The sequence below is a fragment of the Eucalyptus grandis genome, chromosome 2 (assembly GCF_016545825.1).
Source record: "Eucalyptus grandis isolate ANBG69807.140 chromosome 2, ASM1654582v1, whole genome shotgun sequence".
Classification (NCBI taxonomy): Eukaryota; Viridiplantae; Streptophyta; class Magnoliopsida; order Myrtales; family Myrtaceae; genus Eucalyptus; species Eucalyptus grandis.
The window spans coordinates 24,555,053-24,574,391 of record NC_052613.1 but is presented as its reverse complement, the minus strand read 5'-3'; the positions used below and the strand labels follow the sequence as shown (position 1 = coordinate 24,574,391).

Sequence of the window (19,339 nt, the reverse complement as noted above, 5' to 3'; positions counted from 1 at the left end):
GGAATGAGCAAGACATAATGGCATTTTATGAAATAGATAAGGTGCGAACGAATTGTCAAATGAATGCTCTAAATGAGACTATTCTCATCTAGTGATGTAGAAATGTGCAATCCACTCAAATTTGTCCATTCCCAATCAAATAAGTTGATTTGAAAGGTTCACTTGTTGCAAGAGAATGCAAGAGAGGAAGGGGAAGGAGGAAAGAAGAAAATCACCAATCAAGTATCTTAGACATATGTAATTAAATCGCGTCATGTATGACCGATGTTCTTTACGAAACATTTTTAACTAGTGCTTGAACCCTCCTGGTCAAAAGATGCAAGAAAAATTACTATTTAAATTACTGTTTAAAAGCTCCCATCGTATTGGTGTCCCGCTTTTCGGGGATGAATGATTTAGAAAGTAGAGTAACAAACCTTAAATGGGATCCTCAAACAAATAAAGTATATTAAGAAACCCAATAAAAAAAATGTTATCCTAATAAAAATATGGACCAACTTGCACAAGCTTAGGGGGAAACAAGCTTTATTTGATATGAACCCTTAGCCACTAACCAAACTTTCATCTGAGTGCTTGATTGGAGAATGGGAAATCACGAGCTCTAAAATCAAAATCAGTTGATTTCACATTGACCAAGGTCGATCCCTACTTTATGTCTATTTTACTGCCACTAGATATGCTATTAAATTCACTCGCTCAGCCCCTTTTACTCATGCCTCGGTTTCGATGATAAGTCAATGATTACGTCGACATAGGTTAGACCTTCGTTAGTGCAAAAGTTACACGTCGTCTCGCGACACGTGGCTATATCTCATGGGCCATTTTTTCTTGGGCCGATGCGGGTAAAGGGACATTCAATGTGGTGAGAATGGCTAGACTTGGTTGGGCAATCGTGTTTATTTTTTTTAAGGATAAATATATTGAAAGCCTTGAGAACTATCACGAAAATAGAATTAAGTTTTAAAATTTTCAAGAAAAAAGTTTGTCAAATTGATTCGATCAAATCATTTTGATAATTCTATCTAACTTGATTAATGCAAAATATTGACATAATCTTTTTTTATATATTTTATATGTTCTACGTGATAATGACATGAGTAAAATATGAAACAAAATACATTTTGGTCTAAAATTGAGTTTTTAATGCAAAATTTATTTATATTATATTAAAGGATAAGTAAACTATAAAAAAAAAAAAAAAAAAGGAAAAAGAAAAAAAGAAAATGCAAGCAAGGGCTTGCAGCCCTCTTCGCTACTACCCCAACTTCGTTAGGAAGGGTTGGCAATGGTGAGCGGATGGTCGACCAGGGTTGCAAACCCTCACATGAGTTTTCCTTTTCTTTTCTTCGTATTTTAAAAAAAAATTAAATTTTTAATAAAATTCATTTAAATCATGTATTAAAAATTAAATTTGAACCAAAACAACTTTGTTTTAACTATGCTAGTACCACATCAAAAAGAGAAAGAAAATCATGTTAGCATTTTCCGTCAATCAAGTTGGATGGAGTTAGTGAAATGATTTAATTGTACTAACTTGATGAGTTTTGAAATTTAATTATATTTTTTGAAAGTATTAAGATTCGATTACACTTTTTGACATGTTTTAGGACTTTCAATATACTTATTTTTTTTTATTAGGGAAGATTAGGATATTTGTAAATAAAAAGGGTCATATTACGTTAATGTGTCCCATGGCATTAATGTGCAAAAAGTCAACGGCATGAATTGCGGGAGTGATGCATATCAGCTAGACCATTTTTTTGGGGGGTGCGTGTGTTTCTTAACAAATTTTTTGGTAATCTAACTTTGACAGCATTATGATTTTATATCAACAATTCAATTTGAGTGCATTGTAAGTTTCCAAAGGGACTTCAGCCCTCAGTCAAAACTTGTCAGGGAACTAATTTGTAAATGAAGCAAATTTAAATCATTTTCAATAGCTTATTTTAATTTTTGTCAATAAATTCGGAATTTTACATTGCTAGTATGCAATTCTCTTCCAAAATCCTTTTTAACCGGACAACATAGTTTACGCAGTAAGAATACTATTGTCTTCTAGCTTTATAGATTAGGCTCATGAGGCACACAATTCAGTTGTCTATTTTCCACCAAAATTCAATTGCAAGTAGGTCTATTTTTTCCATAGAGGTGATCATCGGGTGGGCGGTCCTTTCAGAAATGAGTAGATTGGGCTACTTTTTTGGGCCAGTTTGCGGGCTTTGGCCCAAAAGCAAACCCCGTCCAATGGGTGGACCAAGCTGACCTAACGGCATTTGAGGCCCCACCTAATCTCACCCTAGATCCTTATCAAATATTATTTCTTCTGTAGTATTTGCATCGTCAATTCTACTTTCGTATTTGAAAATTTATACAAAACCAATGGGTCAAATGAGGCAAAAATTGTAATGCTCATATCTAAGTGAGACGTGTCTAGATTCCAAGATGGCTTGAGTAATTCAACAAACTGATTTTGCACTAATTTGAAAGTATGATTTTGTGAAAAGTGAATGTTCAAAATGCATAGCTAGAGATGCTTGGTAGAAAGTTTACTATTGGTCGCTAAATTTGCTTCTTCTTCTTTTTTCCCAATTGAATCATTTTGGTTAATTTTGAATGAAAATTGCTAATGTGGACATTAATCGTTCCACATAGCACAGTTGATATCGATGTGGATAATTTATGCAAATTAAAAAAAAATGATTGACGGTTCATTTTTTATTCTTTTTTTATTGTAATGAGCGCACCTGCTACCTCACCATCGTGGGCAAGGCCTTCGTGGCAGGCAATGGTCACTTATGACGATGAAAGAAAAAACAAAGAAAAAATAAAAATTTTAAAAAATTGTTTACCTCGACATTGGCCATGTCAGCATCGGCCATGTTAGCATTAGTCATGTCACGTAGAATGATTAGGGTCCACATAAGCAATATCAATAAAAACTAGCCTAAACAACTTAATTGGTAAATTATAAAAAGATTTAGAATTGAATTAATATAAGTATAATAGACTTATGACTTTTTAAATAATTTTATTGTCATAAACCTATTTATATTATGTTAATTTAGTTCATTTTTTTTTTAAATTTTGTTAATATAGTTCTAACCTTTATATGAAATTTCAATATAGTCATTTTGATTAATTGTCATTGAAATTATTTACACGAGGATCCATAAGTGCGGCATACCACGTAGAATGATCGTCACATTAGTGATTTTTAGTCGTAATGAACTATAATGATTATATTATAAATTTATGTAAAAATTAAGGACTACATTGTCCGTACATAAATTTATGACTAAAATTGATAACTTTCCAAGCAAAAGGTCCACATGCGTACTTATACAGCCTGTCGAGTTCAAGTAAAAACATAATAAATTGTAGCGTGATTAGCTGATTGCGTAGCATGAATAGCTGACATATAATTCAGTAAAGGCGCCCACTTTTAAAATTATACCATTGAGCGAGCTTTACGCTGCTGCCACCTGTCCAAGAAAAATTAGTCCTAGGGCAATAATAGCAGAGCCCCATTGATGAATAGCATGACCATTCAATGTAAAACAATTATTGGGACCTATTAAAAGGTTAGGCGCGAAAGGGGTAGCTTGACAGACCATGGACACATCCTTTTCTCCACGGCATTTCTGTTCCAATAAATCAGGTTAGGTTAATATCGTCACTACAGCAAATCTTTCTCATAGAGAATAATTGCCATTATTAGGGTTTCTGTTGGTCGCTCAAAAGTATCGGGTGCTTCTCAAGCTTCGACAAATCTAGTTCTAATCCTGGAGACGTGATGTACTTTTACCCTTTTTTATTGCCCATTATTTGTTCATATGGGCCATTGCTTGACGTGGATGTAATTATAAGATTGAAGGTCTTTCTTTTATTTTTCCATCTTTTGAGAATCCTGGCCTATAAATGGACCCGTGGCATACTAAATTTGTAAACTAAATGATGAAAAAAAACATTTTTTAACAGTTGGCTATGGTTTACTTCATTCATGATGTGACGTGAGATCATTTGTTTGAGTTTAGTTTGTTAATTTTGATGTTGGGTCATTTGTTTCAGTTTAGTTTATTGATTTCACTATGCACCTGACCCGATCCCAATTCTTTGGAATCAAGAATCGGACCACTGGTTTGATGCCGTCCAATTCCTATATGGTTAAACAGAACTAGTGGTTCCCCCACCATTGCCACAGCATTCCAAACCAAGCCATTCCTTTCGGCATTGCTTGTGGTCATCCTACTCATTGCCCGTCTAGATTTGGCATTTTCTATGGCTTGAAAGGCTATGGACGCAATTCCTATATGGCTAAATGGAACCAGTGGCTCCCCCCACCGTCGCCACCGGCACAACATTCCCAACCAAGCCATTCCTTTCGGCGTTGCTCGTGGTCATCCTACTCATTGCCCGTCTAGATTTGGCATTTGCTATGACTCGAAAGGCTATGGATGCAATTCCTATATGCCTAAATGGAACCAGTGGCTCCCCCCACCGTCGCCACCGGCACAGTATTCCAAACCAAGCCATTCCTTTCGGCGTTGTTTGTCGTCATCCTACTCATTGCGCGTCTAGATTTGGCCTTTTCTATGGCTCGAAAGGCTACTCGTCCGTAGATCTAGCGAGTTTGGACAAAGGAGGAGTGGCTTAGCTTGGATGATTCGCTAGTCTAGCTTTAGGTCTGTTCCTCTGGGTCTGGCCTGTGAACTTCCAGATGACGGGTCATCCACGGCAGCGAGCAACGACAGAGAGGACCCGATTTCGATGCACAAGTCCGGACGACTGCGCCAGCGACTTCGCTGGTACGAATGTGGAGTCTGCGAACCTTCACATCTAGAGCTACTGACGATGGCTTCTCCATGGCCTCAAGCGACGATGAAGAGAATGGAAGGGGCGGCTCAGCTTGGACGAGCGACACTGGATGAAGAGATTTCTTTGGGCAACAAAACGAAGAAGCTAAGAGGAAGCAGAATGGGAGTAGCGACTAGTGAGTGGGGTTTTAGATTTATAAGAAATACAAAAATTAAAAAATAATCGGTTCGTTCCCACCCTGAAAGTGGGAATAGAATTGAAAATCATTTAATTCAATTTTATGGAAATGGGAATTAGACTGACGACCATAAGAATCGCCTAGAGCCAGCTGATTTCATCCGGTTTGAGCAGTTTCTGGTTTTGGTGCTTCTATATGCTCACTCCTAAATGAAACTTCTATTTAACAGGCTACAAATTGTGGATATCATCCAAGTGCAAACTTAATAAAATGTAATTGCGAGCAATGTACGTATTTGTAACAACCAAATAAAGGCATTCCGATTCAAGGAAGGCACAACTTCTCTTACCATAGTATAAGCAAAAATGATATCCATTCGCCCTTGGCCGAACCTGCCTAGGACAGAACTTGCGAGCCTAGGCAAGGGCGCAAGCGTGTGGGGGTCAAGCCTGCCCACACGGATAACCTGTTTTCTATTGAATTTTATAGGTAAAAAAGATTTAAAAAAATGAAAAAGCAATACAAAATATCTATTATATTTAATTTTATTAAATTTTTCCTTGATTTATGCGCTATATTTATTTTTGTATACTGAATATTTGGCCTCAATTTTTTCTTCCTGTATTGTAGATTCAAGGTAGGAAAACTCATAAGTAGATACCATATAGAGTAGTCTTTTTTGGTGGCCAGGCCGGGCCTTGAACGGCTTTTCATGCCTAAAGCTTGGCCCAAGCCCACCCAGTGAACCTATTCAGCCAAGCTGGTCCATTCTTTCAGCTGCCTATATGTGTGGGCTGGGCCAACCACCTATTGATCGCAATCAACAAGAGTTTTTTTCTTAATAATTCACGCGTTAAGACCCGACTATCTGAAAACTTGTGAGATGCCCTACAAAAATTATGATATGGTCATGAGTAGGTTAAGTCTAGGCATTTGCCCGTGGGGTGGCCCTGATTGAAAACTATTTGCATTGGTTGGTGGATATCGAATGTGTGACGTTCAGTTTTCAAGTTGAAAATCTTTCAACGCACCAACTACCTACATCAAAGCCTATGAAACTACATATATAGAAGCCATTTACATGATATGACACCATATAAAGGAATTCGACTTGAGTGGGACAATAAGATCCACAAAGGACTATCGAATTGAATCAAACAAGAAATCATGAAAATCCAGCCAAAGTCAATTTCATAAAGTTCCCACCCAAAGTCAACTCTTTTAAGGCGTGCACATGTGGCAATTCTACCCAACTTGACACGCAACAAGCATGTGGCTCCATTGTAACGGAAAACAGTGAATTTGGACTCATGCGAATTCTGCCCTATAAAAACGAAGGAGCGGAGATTCTTATAGACTTTGTGCACCATAAGGTTAACTTCCCCAGGAAGTGCGACTATAGTCTTGAAAATCTCGTGAAGCCAAAAGAATGCACAACATATTATGTCTATCAATTTTGTTATAAACTTTTCAATTATATCAATTTACTCATAAACCTTTTAATTATGTTAATTCAGTTCTAAATCTTTTAACGATTTACTAATTTGTCATTATAGTCAAGTTTGTCCGAAAACCACTAATATGGACAATATTGGCCATTCTAAGTGACATGGCCAAGTGAACAATTTTGTATTTTTCAAAAAAAGTCTAAATTTTTTTTTCCCTTGCTTTCTTTTCATCTCTGCCTCTTCTTTTCCTTTTCCCTGTGGTTGTGACTTGGCCATGGCTAACGATTGGCTATAGGTGAAGGCTAACCTTGCCCAAGCCGTGAGGATTGAGCCATCATTTGGCGAGGGTTGCCCTCACCAGTGGCCAAGTATCAACTTTAGGCAAAAGGAAAAAAAAAAAGAAAAAGAGAGGTATAAAAATTTTAAAATATGCAAAATCTGTCCACATTAGTGTCAATCACGTCATGTAAGTTTATCGATGTTCACATCAGCGATTTTTTGGCCATGATTGGTAGGAATAACTATATTGGTAAATCATCAAAATATTTATAATTAAATTGATAGATAGTTGAAATGATTAAAATTAAATTGACACAATTGAGATATTTGTGACTAAATTGATTGCCGAGCAATAATTTTAAGAATATTTGGACAATTTTCTCGACTTATGTCAAAACTGTTCCAAAGTTATATATAAACTATTTCAGCTCTATCGAAACATTAATAAATTATCCTCTTTCGATGTCAATCCGTGGATTTACATTCATGACACCCTATCGAAAGCTTTGCTAATAGACTCGTACTTTTACGTAAAATTTACGCATCCATATGATTTATAATGATAACTTTCTTTTCCCGCATATTTTTTGAACTTACACAAACACATAATCATTGTTTGGAGTATAAACTGTCGTGTATAATAAAGAACACATGACGCATTATAAACGGGTAAAAATACTTCAAATTTTTCACATAATTATGTCTTTTCTTTAGGCAATTCATGATGCAACGTAGTAATTATTGTATACAAACCGAAGATATAATCATATTGCGTTACATCTATTCAAACAAACATAAAGTTCTTTTGATTTATCATTAGGATTTTTATTGATCGTCAAATAGTATGAGGTGATAAGGAAATTCCATCGTCAGGCCTACATTCTTATCAAAGGATATGAATCACAATATGTATATTTTTATACGAAAATTTTGCTCACGTGTAATAAAATCAACGCTATTTTTAGATTTTACTTTAATAATCTCGATTTTTTTTTTTACTTTTAAAAAAAAATGCAACATACACTACTTTCTTTATTGTGTATATTTAAGATCCATCCCATAGAGAACTAACAAAGATCTGAAAATGCACTATGATGTTCACTGTAAGATATATGACTTATCCATTCATATATGCATTTTAAAAAATGTAAATTTGAACTGTTTTATAATCGTCTTTAGCAATTTGTTCGTGTTATTCACATCTCACTAGGGACGCAAGCAAAAAGGCTCGGCCGGAGAACACGCCCTCCAAGGGCCGGTCAATTCGAGCTGCACATTTGACTCAAATAAATAGGGAAACTACATAAAACCTTGATAAACTTTGGATGGTACATGCCTACCCTCTTAACTTTTATCCGTCACTGAATAACTCCCTTTAACTTTGATTCTCTTTCGGCCGTTAATTTTCTTTCCAGTACATATGTACTAGACATGACTTTTAAATTATAGCAATATGCAATATATTTTCATCTTATTTTTGGAAGGAAAACTCTCTTTTACCCTTAGGGGTGCATGACAGCCACCTGATTCTGTTTCAGAAACAATTTTTCTATTCCGCATTTGTTTCGTAATAAAAATCTGTTTGATAAACTTATTCTATTTTTCTATTTCTGAAATAGATTTTTGTTCTAGAAATAGGTTTGTAATAGAAATCATGAGTATAAATTTTTTACTTCTTTATTTTTGGAACAGAAATGAAAAATAAAAAATTTTCTCATCGTTCATCAATCGGTCTTTCATCCGTTGCTGTCAACCACTGTCCATTGGTCGCCGGCTGCCGCCGGTTGCCAGTCACCGCCGTCGTTGCCATTGCCACCGTCCGCTGGTCCATCGTCGTCTGGCGATCCATTGTTGTTCGAAATGAAGAAATTTTGTGTCGTTATCAAATGAATTTCTATTTATAGAGTATAAATTTTACATCATTATCATACAGTTATTTTTGCTACTTTCCACTTTTGTGAGCACAAAGATGTCTCTTACCATCAATTTCTTCAAACATGATAGTTGCCCAATATTCATCAAGAAATAGAAATATAAAAATTTATTTCTCTTCTAGAAATCAATTTTTGGTCAGAATGGTTATCATTTGCGCCCTTAATTACTGCAAACAATTGAAAAAAATATATAGAAAATGGGAGAAAAATAAAATAATTAACTAAAAGCGCTAATAATAATAAAGTTGTTGTTAAACAATAAAATTTTGTTAATATTTAATAAATATAACCACTTTAATATAATCAAATAAGATATTTTAAGAAAAAAGAATAAACACAATTAAAAAAGGGAAAAAGCCTGAAAAACAAAAAGGTAAAAGACAAAGATTGGCTACTCTTTATGTACATGTAAAGGATTAGTTTTTGTAAAAGATGATTTGATCAATAATAATATTTCCACAGAATTATAGAGGAAATGATGTTTTCAACTCATAAAAAAAAGATATGATCAAACAAAAAAAAAACTCATAAAAGAAAGAAATATTTTTATGTATTTTTATTAGTGAATGACTTCCTTGCACTAGTTAATCCTTCAAAGCACATGTATCCATTTTTGTAATTTTTTTTACTAACCCTTTTTTTTTCTTTTTACTTAATTGTTTTTTTACTATCGTATTATTTCTATAGATTTGTTCTTAGAATTTCAACAATTTTTATCTCGTAATAATTTTATTATTTTTTCATTTATGATATTAACATTTCCATTAATCACTTATGCATGATTATTTAGGTTTTAATATTAAGGAATAAAATTAACTAAGATTGCAGTAAAAAGTTTTCCTTAAAAGGAAAAATGTATCAATAGTTGGGGCTTAGTAATTTAGCATAATCACCTACTTGGGAGTTATCCTAGTGGCCACTCTTCCTAATTGGAAAGGTGGAGGTGAAAAGTTCGGTTCCTCATCCATTTTCTTAGGAGACTTGAGAGTAGGGATGTTTAGTTTCAGGTGTAGAGTTCGATTCTCACATTATGTAAAGAGATTGAATAAAAGTTTAAGAGTGAGTTGAGAATCAGAATGTAACAGAGAAAAAAAATTAGTGTAACCAAATTCATTTAGTTAGATTTTTCGACCCATAAACGTAAAACAATCTTTTGTACTTTGCTGAGATTCTAAACGACCTATAATAACTTAGTGGCAATTCTGGTGCGGTAGCCAATCAACAAGAAACCAAAAACCAAGATGTGAACACGAGGGCTTGGGAGTGGTTGGAGAGTAAACGCCATATCGCGAGAGAATATCCGTTGTTCGTGTCAACATGACCCGCTTAGACATATTTAAACATGCTGTGCTTTGTATAAATCTAAGTTGGAAACGACATAATTATGACATGATAAGATGACAATACAAATACTGGAATTTCCCGGTCGTCTTGGCTTTCGAAACCTAGGAAAACCCTGCCCCGGGTGGGGGAGAAAGGGAAGAAGGATGGAGGTGGGAGGGAATGTGAGAGGGGAGGAGAGGAAGGAAGATGGTATAAATCTATCTTATAGGTAAATGTTTTAATTATTTATATCGTTTGAAATAATTAGTCAATGAAAAACATTTTTACTATTGATAATAATTTATGTCTAAATATTTTCGTAAACGATAAAAATATTTTTCATTTATTTATTTTTGTAAGTAACATTGCCGATTGTCTTTAGGAAAATATTTTCCAAATAATCTATTTTCCTTATAACAAAGGAGCCAAACGGTGCATTTATTTAAGTGAAACTGATTTTTGAAAATTAGTTTTTCGGATTTTCACCCATTGCTAAAAATGATTAGTCAAACGATAGTACTCTCTAGTCAACAAAAATATCCATGCATAAATTTGGAAAATGAATTCTTAAATCTAGGGAAAATTATAAATAAAGACCTGAAATGCTCTCATTTTTTCAAATAAAGATTCAAAGTGGATATTATTTTAAATAAGTGTCTGAAGTGGTCAAATTGTCTCAATTAAGGATATGAAGTGGAACTTGTTTAAAATAAAAACCTAAAGTGAGCATATCAATCTAAAAAAATGGCATAACCTCTCTAACTGAAGGGCATTTTCGTCATTTCTATTGTAATTTTTTTTTCCCTCTTCCCTCTATTGGTCATGGCAAAGGGAAGATGGACTCAGCCGACCTTAGGTGGGCGATGGCAGCCCTCGTCGATGTCAAGCGAGGGCTGCCCTTGATAGCGTCGATTAAAGGTGTCCCTCGCCTACCCAGGCAAGGGCAACCCTCGTTGACACGGATGAGGGCACCCCTCGCCCTCGCTCGAGCCCTCGTCAACATCTAGTGAGGGTCGCCCTCGCCCTAGTCAAGCGAGGGTGATCTTTGTCAACCGTCAACAACCATGTTCGAGGAAGGGAAGAGGAAAAAAAAAATAAAAAAGAAAAAGAAAAAGATAAAAAGATAAAAAATTAAAAATACTACATTTTTTTGACTAAAATACATTTCCTTCGATGGCCGGAAAAGTCACCACTGGCCAAAGGCCTTTATTGAAGATGATTTGGCTACTTCATGCCCTTATTTAAAATGATTTGGCCACTTCAAGTATTTATTTGAAACAATGTCAACTTTGATCATTATTTGAGTAAACTAAGGCACTTTAGGCCCTCTTTGGAAGTTTTCTCTTAAATCTAAATAGGTAAAATACTTTCCGAAAATTACTCTTCTAGAAATTTTATATTATTTTAATTTTTTCTTTTCTTTCTTTTGTTTTTTTCCTTCTCCTTCTATCAATTGTTGGGCTTGGTGACACTTGATGACTAGCTACGAGTGCGGGCCGGTGAGGCTCAACCTTGATAGCCTCGAGCAAGGCTCCACCTTGCTAGATTTAGCGAGGTTGAGCCTCACTTGTGGCTTGTTGCTAGTTGTCATTGAGGCTCAATGACTAGCGAAGAAAGAAGAAAAAAAAGAAAGAAAATATTGATATTTTTTAGTCTTGGATAAATTCATGATATTATAATCATTTTCGAAATGAGATCCAAATACAAAAAAGTTTCCTATTACATATCACAAAACAAAGGTAAACTATTCATTTTTCCAAAACATGATTTCTGGGAAAGTATTATCCTTTACCATGAAATTTTTTCCCAAACAAGACGCACCCTAAGATTTCGATCTTAATGCTTTCACAATTAAAAACAACATGGACGGAAATAAATTTAATTCGTTTTTCAAATGGAGTCCTCTTAATAACGAAATTAAAATTAAAATTAAAAAAGAAGAAGAGAAAAAAATAAAATGAAGTGGGGGGAGATCAGACAAAGTCTATCTTACAACACACAAAAATAAATGCACAAAAGCAACAGCAGATAGAGAGAGAGAGAGAGAGTTACTACTCTCATTTCAGCGCTTTACTTCGGGTTGTTCATGCTCTTTTCTCTTCTCTCTCTCTCTCTCTTTCTCTCTCTCTATTCTCAGATTCAGATCATCATCATTCGTCTCCTCCACCACCTCCCCCAACAATCTCCGAACCCCCCACCCAAAACCCACGTCGAATCTCCCCGCGGCGACCCTCGGGGACCTTAAAAATCGCATCTTTCCCCACGACCAGGTCCACCCTCCTTCCTTATCCTTCCCGAGCTTGCTCCGCAAATTCTCGTTTTCGCGCGCCTTCTCCATGGCAATGTCAAGGCGAATCCCTCTCGGGACGCCGCGTGACCGCCGCGTGTTTTCGTGAATTCAATGCAGGTCGATGGTGGGCGGCGGCGCGGGAGGAGTGGACGTGAGGAGCGCGCGCGTTGGTGGGATTCGCCGCGGCGCCGGCATGCACGCGTAGGCGGGGGCGGCTCGGCTCGGCTCGGCTCGGCTTTTTGTACGTGGTGGGGCGTTTCGAGAATGGCGAATCAGGTGGTGGTGCGGGTGAGGAGGGAGGAGATTGCGGCGTGCATGACGTGCCCCCTCTGCGACGGCCTCCTCAGGGACGCCACCACCATCTCCGAGTGCCTCCATTCGTGTGAGTTGTTGCGCCCGGTGGGGTGGGGGCCTTCGATTGGTTTCTTGTTTTTTCGCTTTGCTCCGGGGTCTTTCTTGTTGTTTCAGCTCGAGGGTGTTTTGTGTCTTTGGTGCTTCTGATGCGGCTCTTTCTTGTGTTCCTTCGTGATTCACGATCTGGGTTGGTCGGTGTTTTTCGCGGTCGTCGATATCTGGCCTCTTTTGTCTGTTGTCGAAACGTAGGCCATGTCGCTTTTGCTCTGCTTTGTTTTACAAGGTGGAGTCTATAGCTTTTGTTCCCAAGAACGTGCGCGCGCGCGTCTGTTTTGGTTTCACCAGCTAGTGTCTTTTATCTTCGTCATTATCGGTCTCTAAAGAAAGAAGTGCGAGCTTCTGTCGAGGAGTAAATTGCTGGGATTTCGGGTTGCCATTCATCAAAAATCGGCTTGGGTTAAATTTCTGTTCTTTCATAATGCAAGTACTATTAGCATGTTGACGTGATCTTCAAATGTCAAACGGAAGAATTTCTGACAGATAAATGCACTGATGGTGGCTCACGAAGTTTAGGAACTGTAGTTTTTAGTGTTCTTCGATTGACTGATGTACTGTTTTCGTTAAATTTCATGGTTTTGGAGAGAGAATTATCATCGTGGCGGTCATTTTGCTTGTAATCATGTTGGCCCGCTAACGCCTTGGAAATGGTAAAATGTTGATGGACTTTATCATTCCAGTTTGCAGGAAATGCATATATGACAAGATCTCCGAGGAGGAACTTGAATGCTGTCCAATATGCAACATTGATCTAGGCTGTGTGCCACTGGAGAAACTGCGGTAAGTTTGGCTTTCTGGTCATCGATTCCTTTTGATTTTTACCCTCTTTTCTCTTTGTGCACGTGTGTGTGTGTGCATGTGGTAACTTTGATGACATGCATTCCACACCCCTAGTTTTGGGCTAATGCAATTTATTATTTTTCTTTACTGAAACATCCTAAGGAATGAAGCCATATTCAAATCCATTCACTGGTTCTTTCTTCCATCAGAAATTCCATCTCCAAAGTTTTACTTATGCAGCTGCATAACTGCTGTAGTTTATGAAATTGTCATTAGCATCGGATGGATCTAGTTGAATTATGATACTTTAGCAATGTATAAGACATTTTAATTGTATACTAAATTGCGTATTTTAGGTTTTTCTTTAGTTCAGTCTTTTCAGAAGGCGAATTATTCATTACTTGGGCGTATAGAGTAATATCACGTTTACTGAGTGTCAATAAAGTTCAATTTCTTTCCTTCTGTGCAAGATATAAAAACTCTTATCAGTTACAATTGTCATTTTGTCTCATCAGTTATGAGCTATTAGTTTTTGACACCCTTTTAAAAAAAAGGGAGGAGAGAGAAATCAGACAACACAAGGGAGAATCTCTAATAGCCTTCAATTAGCATTATTTCTTTATGCAATTCTGAAGTCCAGTGGTTAAGGAACAAATGGTGCTCTGCTGAAGATAATTCCTGCAGGAACTTTTTGGTCTATGAGTGTGATTTTATAGTTTGCTTCAGAAGTCAATTTGTCTTTTCAAACTTATGATGTTATAACACAGGAATTAGTGTGCCTCATGTGCATGACATGGTTTTACTCTTTACCACCATTAATGGAGTAGAAATATGAAAACAAGGAAGAGCAATTACTCTGAATATTCTGCCTTTAGGAGGGTGTTGGAGAAACATTAGAGTAAATTTCGTTTTTTTTTTTTTTTTTTTTTTTAATAAATTCGGTGGTAGTGCTATGGATCAATTTCTGTTTTTCTTTGACATTGTAATGTGCGTGCGCGCATGCGCGCACATCTAACAGTATATTAACATCGTGTGATGGTAAGACATTGTTATAATTCAACTTGCTCCCTTCTGTTCACTCTTTGAGCTGCTTATCGAATTTTGGTTCTTTAGCAGTATCATCAACATCTTCACTGTATTCCACGGTATTTAATGAAATGGAGTGGAATGTGTTCTAAGAAACTATTCATGCTTAATTCAAACTAAAAATTTTGTTTCAGACAAAACTATTTTCTACATCATGTCAATTTCTGCAGTAATTTAAGAATAATTTTCAGCTTCTTGAACACGCATTCATATACATCATGTAGGTCAATTTCGTTACAAGTTGATTTCTATCTCTCTTCCCATTTAAATCTTATTGTTTAATTATTGATGAAAGAAGATGGTTGTCATAGGCCTGATCACAACTTGCAAGATGTGAGGGCAAGGGTTTTCCCTTTCAAAAGAAGAAAAGTTAAGGCGCCTGAATCTGTCCCTTCAACAACCTTACCTATTAGAAGGAAAGAGAGATCTTTGTCCCAGCTGGTTGTCAACACACCGAAAGTATCATCACAGACTACTATGACTGGTAAAAGAACAAAAGCGACTGCAAGGAAAGCTTCTGTTCTGCAAGGATCTAATTTTTCCATTGAAAAAGTCGTTAAGAAGGAAGAAGATTCTGCAGGTGATCGTCCAGAAAGCTCAAGCTCCCCCGAGACTCTAAGCAAGTTTGCGCAGAACATTAGGCAGGTAATGAAGAGCATAATTTTATTCCTTTTCATCTTGGTGGTCTTGATTGTTGAGGTTTAAAATATGGATATAGTTCCTCTTGGAGATGATAGAGCATATTTTCTAAATTAGTCCTTGTCTGTTTGCTGAGCAGGGTTTTACTTCCAGTGAGCTTAGTCAGACTGTGCCTGAAAGAGGAACTGGTGATGAAGGAAAAGCAGATCTCTGGAAGCCATTGCATTATCTAGTGGAAGTTGCTAATAGGACTAAACCTTCGAGGGCCAGTTTGCAAGGAGCTGAGCGAGTCCTTGCAATTGAAGCTCCATTACCTGGTAATAAAATTAAGAACAATAAATTCAAGGTGAAAGTCCAGGACGAGAAAAACGACACTAGTCCGGCATCTACAGAAGTATCGAGACCAAAAAGATTACGTAAGATTCGTCAAAAAAGGACTGCAGTTTCTGGAGAATCGGGCATTTCACCTCAGGATGTGCTCAATGCAGCTGGCACCAAATGTGAACCAAGAACTCGTCCAATCTGGTTTTCACTTGTAGCTTCTGAAGATCAGTAAGGACAACTTTGTCTTTGCAACTCAAATCAATCATGAGAATTATAATGAATTCGATTGAAGCTTCTCACCTCCATTTGTTTGCTGATTCAATTTTATGACTTCAGGGAAGGAGATGCACCGCTGCCACAAATCCCTGCAAGCTACTTAAGAATAAAGTAAGTTCCTTTTTGCCAGAGACAGCTGTTTCCATTGCTTTTCTGGAATAGTTCATGCTTTCCAAGTTCTTATTTTTGTAATGCTTACTTGTCTGATTTTTTTTTTTCCTGGCTGCTATTGGATTTTCTTGATTGATTTCTTTCTAGGTAGTTGGTAATAATTTATAAAAATTTTGCAATGCTTTAGCAGCTAACCTATTATTATCCTGCTTTCCTTCTCACCATGTAGAACACGACTGGACCTTATGTAAACAGGCTCACTTATCTGCTGCGTTAATCAGAATAAATCCAATTGCAAGTTCTTGATGAAGATCCTCGTAGTTATATTCAGGAATCTGCTTCACATGTTGGAGCAGGAGAAACTGAAAATGGTAGGACTTCACCAATTATGAAAAGTTGGAGTAACACAACTCAGCACAAGGAGTTTTGCAGACTGTGTAATATTGGATCAATGCGTAAGAGATCTGATGAAGTTGAGATGAGGAAAAAACTTGTCATTTTAACACTGTTTTCAAAATATTAGAAAACTTAATTTAGTTGAATTGAGTTCTCGATTCATTGGTAGCTTACATGTGTCTAATCGGGATTTGAATGTGACGAGTGTTGACAAAGGAGGAGGATTAAATAAGGTAGTCTCCAATTTATGCCAGTAGGCCAGGCAGGCAATCTATAACTCAACTGTGAGAGAATTGTTCAAACTGCAGCAATGACTTGAAACAAGGATGGACATCAAGCCATAGCAACTGGCCAGATTTATCAAATAACCAATGTGTTGTAGTGTTGACATGACGAAATTGTTATTACAGGTACAAGTGCTGGACTAGCCACATTCATATTGTTGACGTTTAGAAATGTGACTACAGTTTCTTATTCTTTCCTATCCATCCGTCATGCTCTCTTTGATCCAGCTGGATGAATATGGTTTATCTATATCAATTACACTGGCCACATGCTTTTTATTTAGTGTTTTATGGGGGTTGGGGTGGTAGACATGGCAGGAAACAGGTTATGCGCTGTAAATTCACAATCCTGAATCTTGTTTGTTTGCCAATCAAACAAACTGCATCAGCATGTCTGAACCCGGGTAACAGAGAGACGATGCGGGCTTCATAGGAAGAATAGATTACACAATTAGCCACGTGGAAACCATATGACAAGTTCATGTGATAGAGTGGTTCAACCTTATTTTTGAAGTTTCATTCTGTTAAGTGGGTGATAATGGTTCCACCCAGAGCATTGTATCTGTTGTCTTCACATGTCAAGTTGGTCTTAGGAGAATTCCTTCTCTGTGAATGTGTTATCTAAAATGTTTTTGTTCATTATGAGGCTTCATGCAGTTCTTACGGATAATTTTCTGTCTAAAAGGATAGGATGGTCTGTTGAAGGAGCAGTATCAACTCTGAAATGTCGAATGCTGTGATGGTCTAGATAACATTATTTTTGTGCTTATATGATGTGGCAGTGGCTATATGTAATCTCGTGCGGTATTTTATTGTGTATGTTCATGCATGTCATTTCTCACGGTTTTGGACGCAACTACTGGGGTTCTCTCATGGACAAACATCCCTGTGTTCCTTTCTCTTCTGGGGAACTGAATTGCTGTGGTTGTTGTGCATTCTAGTTGCGACAATCACGCATTGTGCAAAGCTCAACTGTAGTTCTTTCTGCAAAGTACCTGTGATGAATGATTTGGTAGAATGCTTGTTGTTTCGGACATTTGCACTATGGGTCTTTATATGGTCATCCTCGACCCATTTAATAACTACCCTTTTACCAGCTACTTTGGATGATTTCTTTTTGAATTTCTTTTCTCTCACTTCGATTCATGACTTGATTGATCTTTGATAGGATTTTAAAACTATACTCCAGGAAATTTGAAGTATGTACTTGCAAACTGATTTATCTACATTTTTCTTTTCAGGGATGGGAACTTGCCGGTTTCTTTTATTCAAAAGTACCTGGTGAGGAAACTAGATCTCACAAGTGAAACTGAGGTATGAAAAATTTATTCGTTATTGCTCTAAACATAGAAAAAAGGAAATCAAACCGGAATGTTTGGTGCTTACAATTTTGCAGTAGAAGAAAATTTTTACCAACTAATGTGTCCGTCTTTCTTGTCGTGCATGTCAACTGCCGTCTTCTTATCCGTGCATGCTATTCTACAGAATCAAAAATTATAAAAACTGCAGTTGTGCTGGTCCCTACTTTTGAAAGAATAACTCACATGACTGCAAAGTCACTTTATTGTGGGTAGTCTTTTACTTCGAAGAGTTGGATTTAAGATTCAACTTCTTCTAGATTCTCTTGAATCATCTATCAGAAGCAGTTTATACCCCTAACGATGGAAAGAATCAGCATTTAAATGAATTGTTCTTTATTATGGAGAGTGTTCTTATGCTGAGATTGTGCAGAGCAAATGCATTTGTGTTGATGTTACAGATTTGCAAGGCTGCTCTTACAGTGTCCTCCGATAATTTTCCCCAGGTCGAAATCAGATGCATGGGACAAACGGTCCTCCCCACATTGCTGTTGTATAATTTGGTTGACTTGTGGTTACAAACGGCAGCCACGTCGGAGAGAGTCCCGGCGATCGTGGGGTCCTCAGCCAAGGATTTTGTGATGGTCCTGGCTTATGCACGAAGGGTGCCCGACCGCTGATCGCCCTTTCCTTCATACTTATTATGTTGTTCTCTTTTTCCTAATTTTTTACATTCCATACATGTTCCTATGTTTTACCTTATAAATTATATCTGTATCAAGCCATATGGATAGATCTACATTCATCCACGGCGGTCTGTAAAAAATGTACTTTTACATGAGTTGGTAGCAACATAAACATTACTGATTATCTTGAGGATTAGAGTTGATTCCTGCTAGAGGGCAATTTATTCTCTTCACCATCTGTGCGGTTTTACGACAATGGCTGAAGTGAAATGGCGGTCTGTCATCCAAAATGCATTGCTCGGGCATCGAACGTGTCGAAACATCTCAGTGGACCTTTTCATCGCTTTTGGTTTGCTCTTTCTCGAACCCTTAAGCCATGCAAAGGCATGAGCCAGATTTGAAGGCCATGCAACTCTTTCTCCAACGAGTGTTTTGTGAAGAAAGCGCTCGAAAGTGTGCCAACAAACACCAGACGGAAAAGATCATTCTGCTGAAGGCTTATTGCCAAAGCGTTTGCAGGGTGGCCGGTGGCTGGAATCATCGACAGAGTCCATTCAGGACTCTGTCTTTTGGACCCAAACTCAGCATCAGCAAGTTTTGCATGTACTTTTTAATTGAAAACCGATAACCGGCCAAGATGAACTTGAACCGTTCTCAAGAGGCCAAGATGCTTTGTTTGGCTGGAAGAAACTTAAAATGGGGAACCAGTGGAAATAATTATCGAGAAGTAATTCTTTTATTTTGTTTAAATGAAATAAAAAGAGAAATATATGGAGAAGGA

The 19,339-nt window shown here is 37.0% G+C and overlaps 1 protein-coding gene across 3 annotated transcripts; it reads left to right on the top strand.

Moving 5' to 3' along the window:
* Nucleotides 1-12,021: 12,021 nt before the first annotated feature.
* On the top strand, nucleotides 12,022-18,748 carry LOC104427477 (E3 ubiquitin protein ligase DRIP2). Of its 3 annotated transcripts, XM_010040571.3 has the most exons (8): nucleotides 12,024-12,247; nucleotides 12,385-12,649; nucleotides 13,359-13,458; nucleotides 14,856-15,189; nucleotides 15,323-15,735; nucleotides 15,844-15,894; nucleotides 17,816-17,888; nucleotides 18,379-18,748. In XM_010040571.3, the coding sequence occupies exons 2-8, from the start codon at nucleotides 12,532-12,534 to the stop codon at nucleotides 18,550-18,552; spliced, it is 1,263 nt and encodes a 420-aa protein (XP_010038873.2). In that variant the 5' UTR covers nucleotides 12,024-12,247; nucleotides 12,385-12,531; the 3' UTR covers nucleotides 18,553-18,748. The 3 variants fall into 3 exon arrangements, with proteins under 3 accessions (XP_039163553.1, XP_010038873.2, XP_018723717.2); XM_018868172.2 differs by having other exon boundaries at nucleotides 12,024-12,649; XM_039307619.1 differs by lacking the exons at nucleotides 17,816-17,888; nucleotides 18,379-18,748 and adding an exon at nucleotides 16,599-17,791 and having other exon boundaries at nucleotides 12,022-12,649.
* The last annotated feature ends 591 nt before the right edge of the window (nucleotides 18,749-19,339 follow it).